The sequence below is a fragment of the Papaver somniferum genome, chromosome 1 (genome assembly GCF_003573695.1).
Source record: "Papaver somniferum cultivar HN1 chromosome 1, ASM357369v1, whole genome shotgun sequence".
NCBI classification, from domain to species: Eukaryota; Viridiplantae; Streptophyta; class Magnoliopsida; order Ranunculales; family Papaveraceae; genus Papaver; species Papaver somniferum.
Genome location: NC_039358.1, coordinates 170,516,387 through 170,539,532, shown reverse-complemented (window position 1 = coordinate 170,539,532; position 23,146 = coordinate 170,516,387). Strand labels below are relative to the sequence as shown.

At 37.1% G+C, this 23,146-nt stretch overlaps 2 protein-coding genes across 2 annotated transcripts; one reads left to right on the top strand and one right to left on the bottom strand.

Moving 5' to 3' along the window:
• The first annotated feature begins 18,852 nt into the window (after nt 1-18,852).
• Nucleotides 18,853-21,108, top strand: LOC113307845. The gene is made up of 4 exons (XM_026556308.1): nt 18,853-19,326; nt 19,430-19,648; nt 20,342-20,367; nt 20,455-21,108. Exons 1-4 carry the CDS (start codon nt 18,964-18,966, stop codon nt 20,699-20,701), a joined length of 855 nt encoding a protein of 284 aa, XP_026412093.1. The 5' UTR covers nt 18,853-18,963; the 3' UTR covers nt 20,702-21,108.
• Nucleotides 21,109-21,197: 89 nt separating this feature from the next.
• LOC113307854 lies at nt 21,198-22,591 on the bottom strand. The gene is made up of 2 exons (XM_026556318.1): nt 22,070-22,591; nt 21,198-21,972 (listed from the first exon to the last, which is right to left on the bottom strand). Exons 1-2 carry the CDS (start codon nt 22,235-22,237, stop codon nt 21,397-21,399), a joined length of 744 nt encoding a protein of 247 aa, XP_026412103.1. The 5' UTR covers nt 22,238-22,591; the 3' UTR covers nt 21,198-21,396.
• Between the last annotated feature and the right edge of the window lie 555 nt (nt 22,592-23,146).

Genomic DNA, 23,146 nt, shown 5'->3' with positions numbered 1-23,146 from the left:
CAATCGATGGAGAAAAGGTCTAAAAAGAAATAACAAAACCTTGGTCTCGTGATCCTAATTGCACGGGCAGGAAAAAGTCATGACACAAGGAGCGCTAACAACTCACCAAAGAAACGGCTGGGGACTGCACGTCATTTGCTAACATCCTGTAGTCCTTACTTCTGAGTGCTCCGCCCCGAAGACTTTCTTCCATTTCCGAGGAGTCTACATTGATCTGAAACCTCACTACATGATCATCCTGTGGTATAGTTGATGAAATAACCAGGAGTACAACTCAGTATGAAGGATCTCTCACCATCACTCAGAGGTCCCAGAAGTACCATTTCTTGAAGTTACACCCGCGGAGATGTCATCCCTGGAAACATCGTCTTTGAAAGTGTCATCATGGGAGTCAGTCATTCTTGCAAAGTGGTTGTGACAGATGCATAACATTCAGCGCATCATTTATACAAAGCGCAGGATTCAACAAAACAACGAATTATGGAATAAAGATGCTCACATCAGCGTCTGCAAAAATGCGGTTCAACACCAATTTATGCTCATCAAACGACGCTCCAATCATGACATTGAAGCCTTCATCAAGTCGTGGTTTGCTCATGCTCTCTAAATCCGGTAACGTCTCAACTTACGACTAAGTTCAATTACTGGTATTGTTATTTATGGCCGGAAAATCACCATTTAATGCTGACTGAGGAACACAGCTTTCCTCAGTAAGCAGGGGACTTAATATAGATGGTGGATTTTCGACAAGGTCTAAAATCGTAAACTCATAATTATACGAAGCTCTGATCCAGCAATCAGACGTGAGTATTGAGACATGGGTCTCTCATCGAATTCTCAACGGAGAGTACTTTCTCTCAGAGTACATGTATATATGTAGTCTCACGACTGGACAACGGCATGTCTCATGAATACTGAACACTTTCAGTGATTATTTATATATAGTATCACGAGATGGACGGCTCCTAGACAGCTTTCTCTGCTAGTATAGAGCGATAACGTCTTCATGAACAAACAATGAGTTTACCCTGACTATATAAAGGATATGACTTACCGACATGCTCATATCGGGATAATTAATGCTCCTAGACAGATTGCTCTGCTAGTATAGAGCCACAAAGTTAATTATTCCTAATTAAGATTAATTCTGTCGTGACATTCACTACTGAATTCCCAGAATAATCTATTATTGCTCCTATTCCATGGTCGAATCCACGACTAGACCCATGGAATGGCAGTAACAATTGCTCCTATTCCATGGTCGAATCCACGACTGGTCCCATGGAATGGCAATAACAATTGTTCTGATTCTATGATCGAATCCACGGCTTGATCTCATAGAATAGCAATAACTATATTATCTCATTACTCTGATTTCATGATCGAATCCACAACTGTTCTCATAAATGGTAATAGATAAATCTTAACTACTCTGATTCTATGGTCGAATCTACGATCCCATGGAATGGTAATGCTCACTTTATTATTCTGAATTCGTATTCGAATCCTCAGCTGATCCTATGAATTAATAATAAACATCTTATTGCTCAGTTTTGTGAATTATTCTCCACCGAATTCCACAATTAGTAATAAATAATCAACAACCGGGTGTCTGAGCTTCCTCTCAGTAATCCCCGATTCAAATGGTGAAGGTGTATTCAACGACGATACACTAACAGTCACCACACGAACGAGTATTTCAAAAATACAACGATACGATGAGCCTATGCAAAATAGAGAAGAAAATAATAAATAATTAAAAATATTGACCAGGGTGCTGGGAGCATGGACACACGACCGACCGACCGTGTCGTGGTCAATCCCACGCCAGTTTTATATTTTTAATGCATTTTTATTATTTTCCATGATCTGATGAAAATTCTCTCATTTTATCAAATCTCCTTCGTCTCGAGGAAACTCCTCGATTTCATGGTACTTCCATAAATCCATAAAAAATAATATAAAATTAAGAAAAGCAGTGTGGGGCGTGACCATTGGCCAACCGGCCATGCCTTGGTCCCAACCGGCCCCACACCTCACGGTTTCTTATTATTTTATTATTATTATTATTTCTCTAGTTTTATGAAAAAACTCTTTGATTTCATGGTATTTTGCACAAATCATCAAATAATAATAAAATAAAATAAATTATGAAAACTTGTGGGACCGGGCCTTGGCCGGCCGGTGATAGCTAAGGAATTAAACCTAAAACTATGGTTATATTTACACCTGCAAGTGCACAGGATCTAAAGTAGAAAGTGAATAAGCAGGGGTTTGTCCACAGGGACTTGGAGGGAGCTATTGTTGTTTTCCTAGAGATTTTTGTGTTGTGTTAAAACACAACTGAGCTGTTTTGGTGTAACTGAATTAGTGACAGAAAGTAAAGTAAATGTGACAGTGAAGTAGAATAAAAACAATGAAGCAAAGGTAACAGTGGCAGTTAACAGGAAACAAAACCAAATAAACCAAGGCTGTTAGCCAAGGGCAGGGAGGAGTTTTCAGCTGTGGCTAAGCTAAGGCTTAGAATCCACCTTGTGTCCTAGCTAAACAATGCAATTCAAGGTTTAAAAACTTAAGCATCCAACTAGAATGGGAAGAAAATCAGCTTGCTCACTGATTTGCCCCCACAGGCATATCAGAGCACCAACTACTTCCCATTACTCAAGCAAAACAGGCCTTCCTAGCAATTCATCATTCATTAGTGCACTAAGGTTTCATCTGAGCCTCTGCAGTGAACTCAGAACATAATTAACACTACAATGGAACTAAACATGATCATTTAAGCTACTAAACAGTGAATGAAAATTGCAAAAGAAGAACCCTAAAAATTAACAGTGGAATTAAATTAACATTGAGAATTAAATTAACCCAATTAGGGGGTTTCTCGGCTAACCAAGAACACCCTTTTACATTCCCTGCAACTTGCCTTTTATAGCTTTTCAAAAAGCCCTAATTTTGTGAAACCCTAAAATTCGAAAACCTAAATTTTTAATTGAAAAAAATTCCTTACTGTTCTCGCGATTTTGATGTCGACCCATGCTTTATCTTCTCTTCCTCCTGCTCCTGCTACGTTTCTAGCTTCATAGCCATCAACCTAGTTCGTCACTTTCACACGCCAACAGTGAGAAGAGGGGCGTGAAATCGACGAACTCGATTGATAGCTAGTAGGGGAGGTCAGTGGTGATGATGGGTTTTAGTTGTTAGGGTTGTAGGGTGGCTGTGGTGGCTGGTAGGGGCGGATAAGGTGGTGGCAGGGAGTAGGTGGTGAAGGTGAGGCTGTTGCAGACGGAGGTGAGGGAAGATGGAGTCGATGGAGAAGAGATTAGGTGCTGTTTGGTTTAGGGTATAGGGTTCGGTCTCTATGGTGTGTAGCGGGATCATCGAGTTCGATGTTTGGCGAATCTCGACCGTGGGATATGGAGATGAAAGATCAATCTGACGGTGAGATGAAGTGGATCCTGCAGCGACCGTTGGATTATACAATACAACAAAATTAACGACACCAGATGGAGTTAGGTGTTGTAGTGTTAAGCGGAAGTATCGAGGTTTGATGCGCAGGCAAAGAAGCAACCGTAGGATGCAGATGCGATCCAATCTGACGGTCGGGAATGGAGGCGGGTATGGATATAGAAAATGGGTTTGGGTAAGGGTTTTGGGCCTTGGGTATGCCAAGCCCATATCTTCTTCAAGAACAATTCTTCCTTCTTGAGCCCATTCCTAGCTTTTTGGACGTGCGCTCCATTCTTTGCGGCTTCCTTGCGTAATTCCTCCCGGCTTTTCACTACTTTTCTGCTCCGCAAATCATCCAGACTTTATTTGGTACCTAAAAATGCAAAATTAATTAAGAAAAATATTTATTCTTGAAAACAATGAAAATACAGAATATGGGATAAAATGTAGAATTAATGCACAAAAGATGAGTTAAAATGCCAACAAAAAGGGATAAATATATACATTATTTGGCACTCATCAGCCGGCCATGCCCTAGCCGGTCCCACACGCCCCTTTGTTTTATTATTAGTTTTCCTTGAATTCATCAAATTCCTTGATTTCATGGTATTTCTCTCAAATTAGGAAAAATTCCCTCAAATCATCAACAATACCTAAAAAATATTAAAAAATTATGAAAACTCGTGGGACCGGGCCCAAGCCGGCCAGCCATGCCTCCATGGTCCCACACGCCCTTGTTTTTATTATTTTAATATTTTTTGCTTCTCTGAACTCATGAAAACTCCTTCAATTCATGAAAACTCCCTAAATTCATCAAATTTCTCAAAATTCATGAATTTTTCATAAAATCATCAAAATATTATAATTTAAGAAAAAGGCACCAAGGGACCGTGGTCAGACCGGCAGACCATGCCTTGACCACGGCGGTCCCACGCCTCCTCATTCCTTATTTTATTATTATTTTTCATCATCTCATGGTGTTTTCCTCAGTTTCATCGAAACCCTAATTTTGGCATATTTTCTCGAATTGATGCTCAATTGCACGCCAGAAAATATCAAAATTCTCAGGACTGAGACGCGGACGTCTTGGGGACACGAACACGCTATCTTGACCGACTAAGATTGGATCTTTGGCTCACGGAAGCCTGTCCCATCAATTTTCATAGTTTTGACTTAATTTGCACAATTGCTCGTATTAGGTCCAAAACTCTCCCAAACACTTTGGATTTTCATGAAGTGATCGTCAGGCGGTCATGGGACAACCCAGGGCCGGTTTCATGACTCCATGGTCGGTCCCTCGCCTCGTCATAATTAATTAGGTTTTCTCACCTAAGGCTCAGGCGAGCATTTTTGAATAAATGATTAAGCCAACATTTAATCATTCTTCCACCAAAAAATCGTCAACTCTTCAGGAGTTCTTCGTATTTGCTCACGTGAGCATATGGACACTACATGGTTGATCCACGGTCGCATATAGTCGCTCCCTCCTTCTTCCTATGGTTAAACTTCTGATGAACCATGAATTGATCATCAATTGATCAAATTAGGGTTTTTGAATCCAAGGATCATCATTCCAGATTCCAACCTTAATAATTTTACGACGGCCTCGTGGTCATTAATTTTATTAATTATGCTCGGTTCAACGACCAGTATTCTAATTAATATTTTTGGTACGCTGCCAATAATCCATCAGATGAGCAACACATGCTCAGACGATCAAATATTCAACAATTCATCACATGAGAAACACTTGCTCAGATGATAAATATTTGCTCAAACCAAGGAATATTGGTTCAACAATCAATATTCAACGATCCATCGAATGAGCAATACTTGCTCACTTCATCGTAAGAACTATATCTCTGTCTCATGACATGTTCAACTCAGCAACTACATGGACTCATCGTCCCATCAAACCATGAAGTCACCAATTAACTAACATACCACGAGACGTCAATCGTGTCACTTTGGGGGGATATCACTTAGGGTTTTGGTCTGGCGGTCTACGGCACGTGTGTTCAAACACACGATGGAATGTGAGCAAGTCGTGCAATCAGTTGAAGGAATTCACGAGGTAGTGGGTGGAAAATCGACCAAGTCTCCACACGTTGAGCAACTGGTTTCAAACACGATCTCCACTTCCCCACTCCTTGATTCCATCAATTGTCACACTTCATGGGATCATGGTGTCTAAAATTCCAGCAATATAAATAAGTCTCTAAATCATGATTGAATAATCAGCATCAACAGTATCATCAATCTCACGTCTCATCGACAACACGAGATCATCAACTCATCAATTGAGCAACTACTCTCAATTGAGTAATTTCAATCATTCAGAGCTTATCATATTCAGAATTCACACACCCACAATCTTTGATTACCATTGATTCCACACATTTCCCAGCTTCCCTCCTACAGATCAACCCATCCTCTCTTGTGACCGAATTTACTCTGGAACGGTCATTGTCTTGATTAAGGCCGGAGTACTACAGATTGATATCTCGAATATAAAGCACCCCCTTTGCAGCGATGCATCTTTGTGAGGTTTAACATTTCGCTCGGTTCGAGGAGTCTCCTCCGTACGGTCGTCTCCTCAATTCCTTAAAAACCAGCAAATCGTTTTTCTCCATCTACACAAACTCCTAAACTAGTCACCTTAAGTATGCGTACTCGTACGCATACTGACGGAAGTTTTCGAACCGAAAATTTCTGCTGAGTTTGGGAACTTAACAAACTCAAATCCGGTTGCTTAAGTACGCACACCCGAACGCATACTTAAGCAGGTTACTTTGTCAAATCGGTCAGTTCATGGACATAAACATTTAAATCATAAGGAATGCAATCTTTGCAAACCGTGGCTATAATGTTCATGATTGATTCAAGTGAATCAAACAGATTTGGTTTCAATTGTGTTTTCTATAGCAATTTAACAACTCTTTAACTAGTTATGGTTGAGATGAATAAGGTTGATATGAGAGTAATCATATGGCTAACCTCGGTTAATTGTTTGTGAACCAACATGGTGTACACGTTTAGGTACGGTTACATAAACCTAAATGAGGATACATTTCATTTTTGTGTAACAAGCTTAGTTCGATCTAACGGTCGAAAGATATTAGCTTGGTTGAATCATGTTTTTCATCTAACGGTGAATATTGAATTCTTTGTTACCAAGGTAACTTGGATTGCAAACCATGATTTGAAAACTATATAAAGGAGAACTCTAGCAACTGGGAAACCTAATCCCCACACCTCCTGTGTGTTAGTAGTTACATAACTAGAGTCGATTCTCCTATAACCTTAGGTTTCTTCTCGAGACCCTGTAGGTCAACGACTTGAAGACTTCATTGGGATTGTGAAGCCAGACCCAACTATTATCTTTGTAGTTGCGTGATCTGATCTTGCTCTTTCTAGGAAAGATAGAAAATTAATCACAAACACATTCGTCTCATCGTTTGTGATTCCACAATAACTTGTTTCGCTAGTCGATTAAGTTTATTGTGAGGTGATTGATAATTCTAGGCTGTTCTTCGGGAATATAAGTCCGGGTTATCAATTGGTTCATGTTCACCTTGATTTATCAAAAGACAGAACAAAAACTCTTGGGTATTTCTGTGGGAGACAGATTTGTCTATCAAGTCTTCGACTTTGGGTCGTAACAACTCTTGGTTGTGGGTGAGATCAGTTAAGGGAATCAAGTGTGAGATTAAGTTACTTCTCTTATTCAAACGGGCTCGCAGATTTATATTTGCTGATTGCTAATTGAATTAAGAGTTAGAGATATTAAACTCTTTGATATACTTTATTCTAGATTGAGTCTGAATATCTAGTTGATTCTCTAGAAAGTGTATTGGAGTAAGTCCTCTCAGATTTCCAAACGAATTGTTGGGTGTGGTTGTTAGACCCCCGCATTTTCAATTGGTATCAGAGCAGGCAAACACATTAAAGACCTTATAAGTCTGTGTTTGTAGCGATCTGATTATGGACGATCTATCTCTAATAACGTACCAGGTCAGAAATTACCAGATGTTTTTCAAAGCTTGGATTCACCTGAGAGAACTGGCACATCTATGTCAATATCTAAACATTCTCTTAATGTAAAAACTGTTGATAACTGGGAAACACTCCTAGAAGAACATTTGGATGAACTTTCTGATGAAGGTGATTCAGATATTGATAGAGAGGTTGATGAGGAAGTCTCAGAGTATGTTAAGGTTTTGAATTCGTTGGAAAAGAAGAAGATGACAACTTATCATGTCACTCCTCTTCTGACTCCTCTCAGTCGAAAAAAAAAGCAGTTGAGAAGATGTTACGCATGTGTTTATTTACGAATCGTTCTAACGAATCGATCCTCAAGGATTCTTAGGAAGACCTACGTATGAAGTCACTTGAATGTGATAATCTTTATCAAAAGTACTTTTCGTTGGAAGAGAAACTTGCAGAATCTGAAGCAAGGATTAACTCTCAACAAGTTAGTTTTGATGACAGAGAAAGCGCTTTTCTCGCTCGAGAAAAACGTCTTGAGACTGATTTAGCTGCTGCTCTTGATAAAATAAAGATGTTGGAAGATGACTTGAAAAAGTTCAATACTAGTTCAAGAAAGTTAACCACTATGCCAGGAGCAAGTAAAAATCATCGTGATACACGAGGATTGAGCTATAAGGGAATAAATGCTCCAAGTATTAGCAAAGAGGTAAAATTTGTCAAGGCTAGTGATTCTTCTCAACAAAAGGTTTCCACTGATGGCAAAAGTGAAATACCTTCACCGACAGTTAAGGTTCAAAAGAGCAAAGTATATCAACCTCCAAAGTCAGCACACACGAATCGAGGTAAGAACATTCCTTATGTTTTCCACTATTGCGAAAATAAAGGTCACCTGGAAAGGAGATGTCGTTTTCGTATAAGGAATGAGAAACTTCATGATGTTCTTGTTTGGGCATCACAAGAAGTTTTGAAACCAAGATCATATGTTAAGACTAATCCCCTTAATGTTACATGTTGTAATTGTCCAACCTTTAGGCAAACGAATCAGTATTGTGATAAACCTATGTTTGCCTATAAACATCATACGAATCCTTTTCACAATCGTAATGGTTATCAAAAGGATAACTTCGTAAATACTAAGACAAGATCCGATGCTCCCAATTGGAGAAAGACTAACTTGCAAAAGAATAGTTAATCGAACTCTCTTCCGAGAAATCTTGAAGAGATTAATGGGAAGAAGGTTCCGGTTGTTCCTAAACGCACTCAAAAATGGGTACCAAATAAAGCCAATGATGCTTTGAGTGTGAAAAGGAATGATCTTCCAGAAAATTTCATGACTATGGAGAAGGCAGTATCGATGATGTTGGAACTTAACAAGTTATTCGGAATAATAGAATTGGATGTGAAAGGTTCTAAAAGCGATCTCTTTCATGATAATCCAAAGGTCACTTGTGGTGAGCAAGACATTGTTGACCCCAACACAACTTGATTGTGTTGTAAGTGCATCCTCAGCAAGGAATGCCCTGCTATATATACGGTGAGGGAAGCACGAGAATTAGGACACACAAATTATGTTCGGTAAGGATGTAGAATTCGACTGGACTCTTCTAAAAAGGTATGTATATAAACCTGAGCAAGATTTGTGTTTTTATTTGCTTAGAGTACTTATAAGGATCCATGACCTTGCTTATTGTTCATTTCTACCTAACTTGATCTGTGTTTAAGGTTCTTAAACGTTTAGGTTTGAAAATAGTAGTTCAGGATGTTTGGACTTCATGGTACACCTACCAGGTATGCATAACATCATTTAAAATCAAAATCCAGGGTTTTAAGTATGCATACCCGTTTTCATACTGCTCCAGGTCATGAAAATTCGTTTGTAAACCCGCCTGTAGATGTTGATATTCGGTAAACTTGTTTTGGCTGTAATTTCTTTATCCGAACTCGGAATGACTTCATTCTTTTTGCATTCTCTTCCTCATTGAATTTCCTTCAAATTGGAGATGAGAATTACTGAATTTGGATGAGTAAAGATTGGTGTTTGTCCTGCCTATTATATTTGAGTGTTTTGCTCCGTCTCGTCGCACTTGTTCCACTTCTCTTGGACTTGGGAACTTGGATTCTTGGAGTACTACTATTCTAAGCTCATTTGTAGCTTTTACAAGAATGTTGTTGGTGAATCATAAAGAAGGAAGTTCAAGAATGGACAGTAACACGCATTATTATGGGATTCTTGAATGTTCACAATCATTTTATGTGAACTATGGTGCATGGTCATTAATGACTTTGTATGTTCTTCTTTATTAAGAAAATATTTTTATACGCCTTTGGTAGTTATTTATTGGTGTAAATCCGGGCAAAAAGATTGATTCTACCCTCTAAGGACAAATCATCTTATATGTGCATTACGAGATTATCTTGATGCCTAGGAAACTTCTTATGAGAATTTATTCTTGTTTTTGAGAAGGATTACTAGAGTTTGGAATAGCCATTATTGTGATTACACATAGCTATGTCCAACAATTTTCATCTTCAATGTTTTTAGATTTATATATTTAAATTCTAAGTTTTTGGAAGATGATTTTTGCAATTTTAATCTTTATGATTTTATATATTGCGAACTGTAATGGGATATGTTGTTTACGTCCGTGAACTTGTGACTGTCCCATACTTGTTAAAAAGTTATCTCTATTATGTCGGTATGAATGTATTGATAGAAGATAGAATGAACTTTTGATATTACAAAAGTTAAATCCTTTTATGTCATTGTTTTGATGGAAGAAAGGATAAAACTTTTGTTTACAAGGATTAAGTCTATTATATGTCATTGTGCAAATAGTGATGGAAAATAGAATGAATCCTTGTTTATTCCGCAGTATTGGTCAATCTCCGATACACATTTTTGTGCATATATTTTGTTATTCCATAAGTTTTCTTATGTTTGAGCATGACAAACTAAATTGATCATTCTCTTTTGGTTATTTTAGTTGTTGCTCTGTAAGTTCTCTTATGTCGAGCATGACCAATTGAATTGATCACGTTGTGATTAATTTGGTTGTGAAATTCCGATTGAATTAATCATGGGTTTTCTTGTGGTTAATTTAGTTGTGCACTTCGATTGGATTAATCATGAATTCTTTTGTGGATAATTCAATTGAATACTTTGGATTCAAATTCATGTTTTCATGTGATTTGGTTATGTCCAAAGAAATCCTTCTTTTCTTGTGAAAGTAAGGTCTCCTTTGTTGTTCTTTCGGGAATGACATTTTATGGGGGAGAATTCATTTTGAACTTGTGCTTATTGCCAAATATTTGTGGGGAGTGCCGCTGTGGAATATTAGGGTTTATCGTGTATCTTTATAAACTCATTGATGAATGCATTTAGCTTCGGATTTATGATGGCATCTAAAAATAAGTTGATATGGTATTCTCTTTTGGTCATGAACTATCTCTGTGAAAATTTCATGAGTATCCCACTAGTTTTCATACCTTTGTCAATTTATATTGACAAAAAGGGGTAGAATTAATGTGCACTGTGATACTACAAATACATATGGTTTACGGATCATTATGTAAGGTGGAGTGGTTTTCATGTTGAGTTGAAGTATTGACTAAGGGGGAATGATACATATCACCATAGTATTGTTGTCAAAGTTGTGATACAATTGAACTTTGATGTTGTGTAATAATACTATGACACTGTATAACAATGATTGAGAGGATTTTGTTTTCTCATTGTTATCTCTACGGATCTTCAACAACTATGATGCTGAACTTACAACTTTTAGGATCATGGAGTACTTGGAAGTGACGAAGATTTCGAGTCGCGTTGAAGATGCCAAGGAGATCAAGCATTTGGATGAGAAGCTACAATTTCTATCTATTTTGTAATCTATATGTATTGATAGTTTTGTCACTAAAATTGACAAAGGGGGGATTGTTAGAGCACTTCTCGGTTGAACTCGCATGCGTTGCTATCTCAAGCATGTTTTTCAATGTTAGCGATCAAAACTATAAGTCTTGATTTCTAGCCTATTTATAGATGTCTCGGACTAGGACATAGATAGCGTAGGTGAGCTTAGATTTCACAGAGTTCATCATTTGAAGACGAAAAACTACTAAGGGGAGCTTGTGGAACTTCTTCGACAAAAGGTATATGGAGACTTGAACTCATCTATCACTTGGAAAGTCTATTTCTACTATCTCCTATATTGAGACATAAGTCATGTTACGATATAGTTTTCTCTATACACATTTGAGATTTCGAGCTGAGTATATCTCGCTTACATATTTCTCGAAATATGTGTTGGTAAGCTTTCGCTTCGACCAAGTTCATCTTATATCATGAGAAAATTTCCGAGTAACATCTTACATGGTTTGTGCGATACAATCATTTGATGTAGGCTTGGAATGTTTCGATAATGATTATTTCAATATCTTGAAAATTGCTTTGATGCTAATAGTGTGTGAAAACGGCTATTGTCATTATAGAAGAATGTTTCAATGATTGAAATAAAGAGTTGAGAATGTAACCATGTTTGGATATAAGCATATATAGTGTGTTCGCACATTAGTGTATAAATCCACAAACCGGAAACCAAGTGTATGTATATGTGTGTATACCAAATTGGTGAAGGAGACAACATAAGTATGCGTACCCGTACGCATACTGGCGGAAGTTTTCAAACCGAAAATATCTGCTGAGTTTGGGAATTACAAACTCCTAAACTAGTCACCTTTGAAAATTTCTGCTGAGTTTGGAAACTTAACAAACTCAAATCCGGTTGCTTAAGTACGCATACCCGTACGCATACTTAAGCTGGTTACTTTGTCAAATCTGTCAGTTCATGGACTTGAACATTTAAATCATAAGGAATGCAATCTTTGCAAACCGTGGCTATAATGTTCATGATTGATTCAAGTGAGTCAAACCAATTTGGTTTCAATTGTGTTTTCTATAGAAATTGAACAACTCTTTAACTAGTTTCATTTGAGTCATTTGAACTAGTTATGGTTGAGATGAATAAGGTTGGCATGAGAGTAATCATATGGCTAACCTCGGTTAACTGTTTGTGAACCAACATGGTGTACACGTTTAGGTACGGTTACATAAACCTAAATGAGGGAACATTTCATTTGTGTGTAACAAGCTAAGTTCGATCTAACGGTTGAAAGATATTAGCTTGGTTGAATCAGGATTTTCATCTAACGGTGAATATTGAGTGCTTTGTTACCAAGGTAACTTGGATTGCAAACCCTGATTTGAAAACTATATAAAAGAGAACTCTAGCAACTGAGAAACCTAATCCCCACACCTCCCGTGTGTTATTAGTTTCATAAATAGAGTCGATTCTCCTTTAACTTTAGGTTTCTTCTCGATACCCTGTAGGTTAACGACTTGAAGACTTCATTGGGATTGTGAAGCCATACCCAACTATTATCTTTGTAGTTACGTGATCTGCTCTTGCTGTTTCTATCGTGTTGAGTACAATTGAAATAATTGGCTCGAGATTTTATATCTCCAATAGGCAAGATAGAAAAGTAATCACAAACACCTTCATCTCATCGTTTGTGATTCCACAATAACTTGTTTCGCTAGTTGATTAAGTTTATTGTGAGTTTATTAATAATTCTAGGCTGTTCTTCGGGAATATAAGTCTGGGTTATCAATTGGTTCATGTCCACCTTGATTTATCAAAATACAGAACAAAAACTCTTGGGTATTTTTGTGGGAGACAGATTTATTCAATCCTATAGACTTTTCTGTGTGAGACAGATTTGTCTATCATGTCTTCGACTTTGGGTCGTAGCAACTCTTGGTTGTGGGTGAGATCAGCTAAGAGAATCAAGTTCGTAGTATCCTGCTGGGATCACAGACATAAGGAGCACAACTGTGCCTTGAATCTGTGTGATATTGATTAGGGTTCAACTACAGTCCAGTCCGAAGTTAATTGGTAGTAGGCTAGTGTATGTAGCGGCTTAATACAGTGTGGTGTTTAACCTGGACTAGGTCCCTGGGTTTTTCTGCATTTGCGGTTTCCTCGTTAACAAAATTCTGGTGTTTGTGTTATTTCTTTTCCACATTATATTTTGTTATATAATTGATCGCAGGTTGTGCGTTAAGATAAATCAATTAGAATATCCAACATTGGGTTGTTGATTTACATTGATTGACACTTGAACATTGGTCTTTGGTATCGTTCAAGTTACTCCTCTTATTCAATCGGGCTCGCAGATTTCTATTTGCTGATTGCGGATTGAATTAAGAGTTAGAGATATTAAACTCTTTGATATACTTTATTCTAGATTGAGTCTGGATGTCTAGTTGATTCTCTAGAAAGTGTACTGGAGTAAGTCCTCTCAGATTTCCAAACGAATTGTTGGGTGTGGTTGTTAGACCCACACATTTAAATTTACTTTATACATATTTGATATTTCGAGCTGAGTTTAACTCGCTTACATATTTCTCGAAATATGTGTTGGTAAGATTTCGCTTTAACCAAGTTTATCTTTTATTTTTGGCGAAAGTCATAAGATGATCATGTGAAAATCGCCTGGTAACATCTTACATGATTTATGTGAGACAGTCATTTGATGTAGACTCAGAATGTTTCGTATTGATCATTTCAAAATTGCTTTGAAGCTAATAGTTTGTGTGAGACAACTATTCCCGTCTTCTAAGAATATTTCAATGATTAAAATGAAGATTAGAACAATTAACCATTGATTGGATATAACACAGTATGCGTACTTGTATGCTAACTGTTGCAAGTTACTCAAAGTCCGGGAACCATAGTATGCATACTCGTATGCGTACTGGTTTAACAGTTGAAGTCTGGGAACTTAGTATGCATACTCGTACGCGTACTGGCTTAACAGGTCAAGTACGGGAATTTAATATGTGTACCCGATTGCTACTAAGTCAACTGAGTTCGGTCGTGAACGATAGTATGCGTACCTGTTCGCATACTGGCGGACAGACCAAGTCTGGAACTCTAAGTATAGTACCCATTTGCATACTTGAGTGGGTTAAGTTTTAAAATCGGTTTATTCATGAACAAATACATTTATATAATAAGGAATGCAATCTTTTGCAAACCGTGGATATAATGTTCATCAATTGATTCGAGTGAATCAAAATAGATATTGCTTCAATTGTATCTTGTATACTTCTATGAGAATATAAACAATTGAACAACTCTATAACTAGTTTCATTTGAGTCATTTGAACTAGTTGTGATAAAGATGAACAAGGTTGATATGAAAGTGTTCATAAGGTTAACTTCGGTTAAGTATTTTTGAGCCAACCAAGTGTACGCGTTTAGGTACGGTTACTCGTATCTAAAGGAAGGCACATTTCATTTGTGTATAACAAGCTAAGTCAATCTAACAGTTGAAAGATATTAGCTTGAATCTAATCAGGTTTTCATCCAACAGTGAATATTGAATGCTTTGTTACCAAGGTAGCATTGATTGCAAACCCTGATTTGAAGACTATATAAGGGAAAACTCTAGCAACTAGGAAACCTAATACCCACACCTCCTGTGTGATACTAGTTGCGACTAAAGTCGATTCTCCTTTAACCTAGTTTTTTCTAAAACCATTATAGGTTAACGACTTAAAGACTTCATTGGGATTCTGAAGCCAGACCCAACTATTTTCTTTATAGTTGTGTGTTCTGATCTTGCTTTGTTATGTCGTATTAAGTACTATCTTCTCTAAGATTTGCTCGAGATATAATCTCCAATAGGTAAGAAAAAAAGTAGTCACAAACATCTTCGTCTCATCGTTTGTGATTCCACAATATCTTGTTCCGCTACCATACGGTTAAGATCATTGTGAGGTGATTGATATTACTAGGTTTTTCTTTGGGAATATAAGTCCGTTGTATCAATTGGTTCCTGTTCACCTTGATTTATCAAAAGACGGAACAAAAACTCGTAGGTATTTCCGTGGGAAACAGATTTATCTATTCAATATACTTTTTGTGTGAGACCGATTTGTTTATCAAATCTTCGACTTTGGGTCGTAGCAACTCTTAGGTGTGGGTGAGATCATCTAAGGGAATCAAGTGTGTAGAGTCCTGCTGGGATTCAGAGGTGTAAGGAACACGACTGTACCTTAATCAGTGTGAGATTGGTTAGAGATCAACTACATTGTAGTCCGAAATTAACTTGTAGTAGGCTAGAGTCTGTATCGGCTTAATACAGTGTGATATTCAAATTTAGACTTGGTCTCAGGGTTTTTCTGCATTTGCGGTTTCCTCGTTAACAAAATTTGTGGTGTCTGTGTTATTTCTTTTCAGCATTATATTTTCTATATAATTGAAATATCACAGCTTGTGCGTAATTCAATCAATTGGTGAATCCAACCTTTGGTTGTTGATTGAAATTGATTGACGTTGGATATTGGTCTTTGGTACCATCCAAGTTATTTCTCATATTAATCCGGCTCACAGATTTCTATCTGTTCGATTGCAGATTGGTTTGAGAAATTGAGATATACTCTTGGATGTATTTTACTCGATTGAGTCTGACTGTCTAGTTGATTCTCTTGGAGATATATTGGAGTTAGTCCATACAGATTGCCTAAACGAAATATCGGGTGTGGTTGTTAGACCCCCTCTTTTTCAAGTATAGATCTCAACGAGAAACTATAAAGTGATGCCGATCTCACGCAACTAATGAATCGAATAAATACGATTCTAGTTGGATCCATCCGATCAAGGTTTGTGCGCATACAAAGATATGAGAACTAATAAGAAATCTTCTTTAATCTTCAATAATAACCTGCACAACACCACTTGAATCTCTTGTGGTCAATCACACACATAACGAAGTCTGTGAACAATGGATTATCACAAGATGTCTTTAGATCTAACAAAAGTACTAAAGATCCCATCGATACTCCGATCTAGTTTGAGTGAATCTTATATCAAAACAAAAGATTCTCAAGAATAAACAAACTAGGTGCAATCAAAGTTTCAACAACCGTTAGTCAATCAAATCAATCGAAAACTAATAACACTACAATTATCTAGTTTCCCACAAACGGTACTCGTAGAGCTTTTGATCCCACAAAAGTCTTTAAATGAGCGGTCGTAAGAAATTTTACCTAATTAGGATACGTTTCTCTCCGAATAGACGGCTCCATCAGAAACAACAAGAAATGAAGTTTGCATGGCTCTTAGGATAGTTTGCTAGAAATGCAAACTTAGGTATTTATAGACCAAGGATGTTTGGACATCAAGGAATTTCCAAACCCGAAAATATTCTCAAGATTTGCAATGAATGGCAAAATTCGGTTTTCCTATTCCAATAAATGCTGGTCCAATATTTCCGAAATCTCTCAATAGAAAATCTCCAATTAGTAAATGCACATTACTAATTTTTATTCTCTAGAGGTACGCATTTAACTGCTGGTAATTAAAGCATATATATAAAACCAAAATTCTTAATTAAAAGATTCTCAATTTATTTCGGCACATGATCTCCTTGAGTACTAAGGAATATCTTTGAACAATAAATGATAAGAGTTAATGTACGTGTTCAAAGTATGTTGACATCTTTTCAATGTAAATCCTTATTTATATTTACATGGATTTACATTCTTGGAGTCGGTTATACCACAGTTCGAAACAATTTTAGAATTGGTTGACCTGTATTCTAAGATAACTATGTGATTGATCAAATATCAAATCACATACATGGGTTCAATAGGTTCTACCAATCACTAGGATCAGTAATACCTTAATATGGAATTACTTGTGATCGGTCACACAAGTTACTAGGACCTGTTACATCAGTTACTAGGATCGGTTCCATATTTCCATGATATTGCTTGTGATCGGTCACACCAGTTACCAGGACCGGTTACACCAATTACTAGGATCGGTCACACCATTACAAATATCGATCATACCATCTCATGGTGATTATTTAGGATCGGTTACACCAATTAATAAAATCATTCATACCAAATCATAAGTCAGGCATTGTGATTAGTTATACCGAGATACATAACATAGTTACGATCCCATCTCACACATATTGGTCATCCAAAGATTTGCAATGAATAACCGGACCAATAAGCCTAATGATTTCCCTTTCGATTTACGAAACGAGTTCGTGAATGTACTTCCTTTAAACGAATGTTTCCTAGGATGAAATCTTCACCATAACCCATTCACATAACATTATATACAAGATTATGTCGATGTCATATCTACAAAGTTCAAAATATAAGCATTATACTTCGTAGTCTAATTCCCTAATACTATGATCATACAATTGCTTGATTAAGGTAGAGTAATTGTTGTTGGTTAAGCTTTGGATGATGGTGGATTTTGAAGTACTGATGTGGTGACCTGCTGACATACTGTAAATTTGGAGTAGGTGTTTTAGTTGATCTGGGTCTTCCGTTGATACCTTATACGTTATGAGTAGATGATCTGCATACATGAGATAGAGAATTAGCGGTGCTTTTTGTGAAATGCGCAGTCCCTCCACATTTTTTTGGGCCTATAGATTTCCCAAATTAGTTGAAAAAATTTCCGCACAGATGATCAATACATATAAGGAAAGAGGATCCTTTTGTTTAATTTCTCTAATTGGACTGACATATCGACATGGTGTAACGTTAATAATGTGCTCCCACTCCAAACACATACCGTAAATAATTTTGTATAAGATGTGCTCCCAGTCCAAATAGAACTTAATAATGGTGCTGCCTGGGTGGGTATGTAAAAAGAAAAAGAAATCAGTGGAATGCGTCTGCACCAATGTAGTTAATATCGGATATCGGTTCATCTCGGTCGGGATCGATACACTGGTACGATTTTATATCGGGGATGTTATCATTGAAATATCGGTATAATATCGGTTCCAAATTTAGAGACCATAATTTTATAGCAAACATTTTTTTCATACATTTTCTGTTAAGATGTAATAGATACCATCAATTTTATCAAAAACACAAAAGAGTAACTTCAATAACTTTAAAGTTCACTGCCTAAAATGATAATTAAACAAGTTCAAACTAGAGACATGAGAGTAACTTCAATAACTTTAAAATTTACTACCAAAAATGGTAATTAAACAAGGATTTATCCCTTCCCGTCTTCGAAAAACCTAAAATACCTTTAATCTTTACGTAAACGATTGATTTAACCCATACCGAATTTTCGTAAAAATATCGTATCGGCTCATATCGGTAGATATTATCGGGAAGATATCTTATCGCCGATATACTGTTTATCGTATCGTTCCATAGCGATATCCGATATTTCGATGATATATCGGCCGATACGGCCGATATTGACTACATTGGTCTGCACCTAAGGATAGGGGTGTAAATATCCGGTTACAGATATTTGGAGGAGGAAGAAGAAGATATGGGGCCGAAGAGAAGGAATACCAAAATATGGTATCCCCTCGACTCGCCAGAGACATTCAAGAGTCTCAGACACAGAGAACCTCACCCTCTCCCTCTTCCATCTTTAGTTGTTTGAATTTTCTCACAAGGAAATGATCCGCTCTCACTATCGCCTTCTCTCCACCAATCTTCCACTCTCCCTCCCTCTTTTTCGTCCCATTCCATTCTTCCCTTCTTCTTCTTTTTCCAGAGTTACCATTACACGTCCAATTCAAGCAAACCTTGGAACTAACTTTCAAACATGGTTAGCTCAGTCAATAGAACCCACCACCAATATGATAATCCCCCCATCAGAATCAGGACCCATCGAACTACCATCACCAATTTCAGATGTCTTTGCTACTACGGATGACCCATCTTCTCTTCAAGTAGCAACTAGTGTTCTTCTCACTGGTGCTATCGCTATTTTCCTCTTTCGTTCTCTCAGACGCAGAGCTAAACGAGCTAAAGAACTGGTATTTACATAAAACTTACACTTTTTCATCGCCCGTTTATCTAAATTTCATGTTTTTTAATGTCTGTTTTTATAATTTATGAAATGGGTTTTCGTTGGTTTAGAGATTTAGGTCTACTGGTGCAACGAAAACATTAAAGGATGAAGCTTTGGATAGTTTGAAAGCGATTAAATTGACGTCAGTTGAGAAAGATTCTCCTCCTTCACCTGTTCAAGCTTTGTTGGGTGGACTTGCTGCTGGTGTTATTGCTTTAATTCTATATAAATTCACTACCACTATTGAGGCTTCCCTTAATCGACAAACCATTGCGGATAATTTCTCGGTTATTGTTTTCTACCCTTGATCTTTATATTCTTCAATTTGTTTTTAGTAGCTTCAATTGTTAGTTTAGAGTTTCAAACACAAAAGTGCGAGTTTCGGCTCATTATAAACAGGCCGTGGTTGAGTATTAGTATCGATTGTGAGTAGTAGTATTATGTGTTCGAACCACATTGTCTAAAAGGTTGAGCTGACAGACCCGAGGTTTCACAATGTACATACATCACATAGTTACATGTCTAATAGGAAGTGGGCCACATTTGTATGACATGTTTGTGATATGTGAATCACTGATTAATGTTGGGATTATATTGAAGTGGTAGTCGAAATGTTGGGATTACTCAAGGTGTGATAAAGTACTTAAAAAATTAAGAAATGTTTGTTAATCCCGCAATTGGGAAAGTTTTGACACTGGACATGATGTGAGTTGTTACTTGCAAATTCAAAATCAAGAAATGCTTACTTTTCAACCACTCAGAAAACTTCATAAGACTGCTTTTATCATTTTACTAAGTGTCTCTATTCTTGTAGTTTTCTTTTATGTCTATCTGCTTATACGTCGTTTCTCTGAAAAAAAAAGTGTTGATGCTTCTTTTTTCAGCAAAACTTGTAAATTGTTGTCTTTATTCTGTAGTCCTAATTTATCAAATTATAGAGTTTCTTTTCCATATGTTAATAATCTTCATCAACTGTGCAGGTTCGTCAGATAACCATAACCGTAAGGTATGCTGCTGTAATCTGTGCTTTTTATTAAGCTTTAGGTAGCCTAAAGTATATCTTTCGTGGAACTAAATTATCTTCTTCTTGCAGGACCATTATTAATGGGATTTGCTACCTCGCAACATTTGTTTTCGGTATCAATGCTGTTGGTTTGATTCTTTATTCAGGCCAGCTTGCTCTCAGTTCTTTTATGGACGGGTCTATGGAGGAAGCTTTCCTAGGGGATGATGGATCACGAAGCTCAACAAATATATCAACCAAAAGCACGGAAGCTAATCAGGACTCTATTAGTAGTGATAAAGATCAAAGCTCAGAATCTTCAGACAGTGGGTCGTAGACAAAGGGCTGCCGCGAAAGTCGATCATTTGACTAGGCTATCCTCTGCACTCACTCACTAAAATTTGCAGGTCATGGTTATGTACGTCGTCTTCCTCCGCAGCTTAGGTAATCCGTTACTTCTTTGCACAAATTATAGTTCCCATCCGGCGTTAAGTTTATCTTTGTTTGTAGTTCTAAGCGAGGATTGGGTACCAAATCAAATAGTTCTGAATTTGTAATCCTTGACTGTTGTCCTCTATATAATAATAGTAATAATAATAATGAAGCGAGATTTACTTTGTCTAAGGACTTCTATCTTGTATTCTTACCAAATATGTTCAAGTTTTTGGCGACATATCAAACATAAACTGGGTGAGGTCATGTAATGATTTGAATAAGGTGATTTTTTAAATTGGAAAGTTTTCAATAAGCTTATAGTTTCTGAGTTTTTAATTGGACTGCACTTTTGTTCTAAGATTTTAGCTTACCTGAGTGAAAGTAGCAGACGGGGGTTGATATCAAGCTATTTGAAGCCAGACACCAAGTGAAGTCTTAGTTACTTGGGATTCAGAGAGAAAATTACAAGGATTGGGTGTACACTACAAGCTTGCAGCTTATTGTTCATTAATACCGGGTTTAGACATGACTCAACACCGCAGTTGCAATTACTCATGTTGTGCTTTTCCGGATAAATTTACAGCCATTGTTATTAGGTCAGCAAGCTTCCCAATGTTGAGTTCGTGCTTCTGCTCTTATTTGCCTGTCTACCCTCTTCATCAAGCTTCTATTTGGAGGTGGATACTGATGCAGCGGAGTTGAATTGGTATCAAGAAAGTGGAGGAGGATTACCATAAAAATTGAGGAAGCGAGCATCGGAATGGGACCAAAAATCCAGAACAACAGGGTGGTGGCAAAGTACAGTGCTCGAAGTCCAAGAGACCAGAAATTGCTTCCTCTTATCACTGCCATCTCCACATATTTCACAGGTATGTCAGTATGTGGAGTGCTCATTAGGAAATTTGCATGAACGAAGTACCTTGTTGATTGAATAAACGATGCAAATGCGAAAAGGAAGAAAGCAAGCAAGCTAATATATTTGATCGAAATGGTGGATGATCTCCTGTCTCCATATATCAGATCGCTCATGAAAATGTTATTTGAAGAACTCCCGACCCATGCTCCAATTAGTGAACTCAAACCAATTGAAAGAGAGGCTAGGTAAGTTGCTGCTCCAATATTGCTTGCAATTACAGTCAGCGCTATACTGGTGTCCTTCATGTCAGAATCGCCCTTCAAAAACAGAAAAAGTTAAATTTAAAATCATGACAAGTATTGAAGAATTTTGCAAGTTCCACGGTTATTGAAGTGTAAAGGTGAGAATTCAAACCTGCATCAATCCTTCAACCCATGCTCTTTTGTTGTGATTTTCGTAGCCGATGACGGTTGTATGCGGAAATTTTCTGATTCTATAGAGAAGGAAAAGATGGTAACCAATCATGAGAAACAAACCAGTAGGGACCAAGATCACATCCAGGTATTCCTTCTGCAAAACCATTTTTCTTTATGATTGATTATTGTAGTTAAAAACTACATTGATAGAGATAACCTCAATAGACTTCTTAGGCTTATATGAGTTACAGTGTCACAGAGAAGATTCAAGGTTGTTTTAACTTTATTTTGGAAAAAGAAGCTTTAGGTTTTGTCTCATCTAAATCTAGGGGTTTATTGTGACTGATGCTTGTGGCAACATACAAACACAGCTTGCAAGTCATGGGTTGGGATGGGTTGCTTGTACTCCAATTTACAAATAAGCAATGGATAAATATCTCTGTCTTTAGTTATTTACCTAAACTCCCCCACAGTTTCTTTTTTTATTTTGAAATAAAATTGTTTCTGTTTAAAAGTTTCCGTTACACATGTTACTAAAGCTTCTTTATAAATTCATGATTGAGGAACATTCTTCCAAACTCGTGTAATCTCTACTTTTACACGTGATTTTGTCACCATTGCTCTGTTTCATTTGGCCAAGAGAAGAAAAGAATATATTTTATTTTTTTAGGTGAACTTTTGGATTAGCAACCAAGAGAAATGAACTGATGTCATCAGAACAAACTGCAATAAAGCATAGCAATGACCATCTGGGCAGTTTTGTGCAGACACACTAATGCTGGATTGTGGTCGAAAATTAGATGGCATACATGTTCTTTGGGTTTACTTATTTTGAGGTGAATGACCTATTTTGAACCAGGGATTAGAAGTCCCAAACCATTAAAATTCTTTGAGAGTTGAGAATATGATCTATGCAGTGCTGGAGAGAACACTGTTCATCCTTTCCATTTCAAGAAGAAAGAAAGGCGTCTGTACTTTGTACGCCTTATAATCACTTTTTCGTATTTTTTTTAACTTATTTAATGGTATGAACGCGAGGTTATTGTAAAGGTAGGTGATCGGGAATGTCATATTT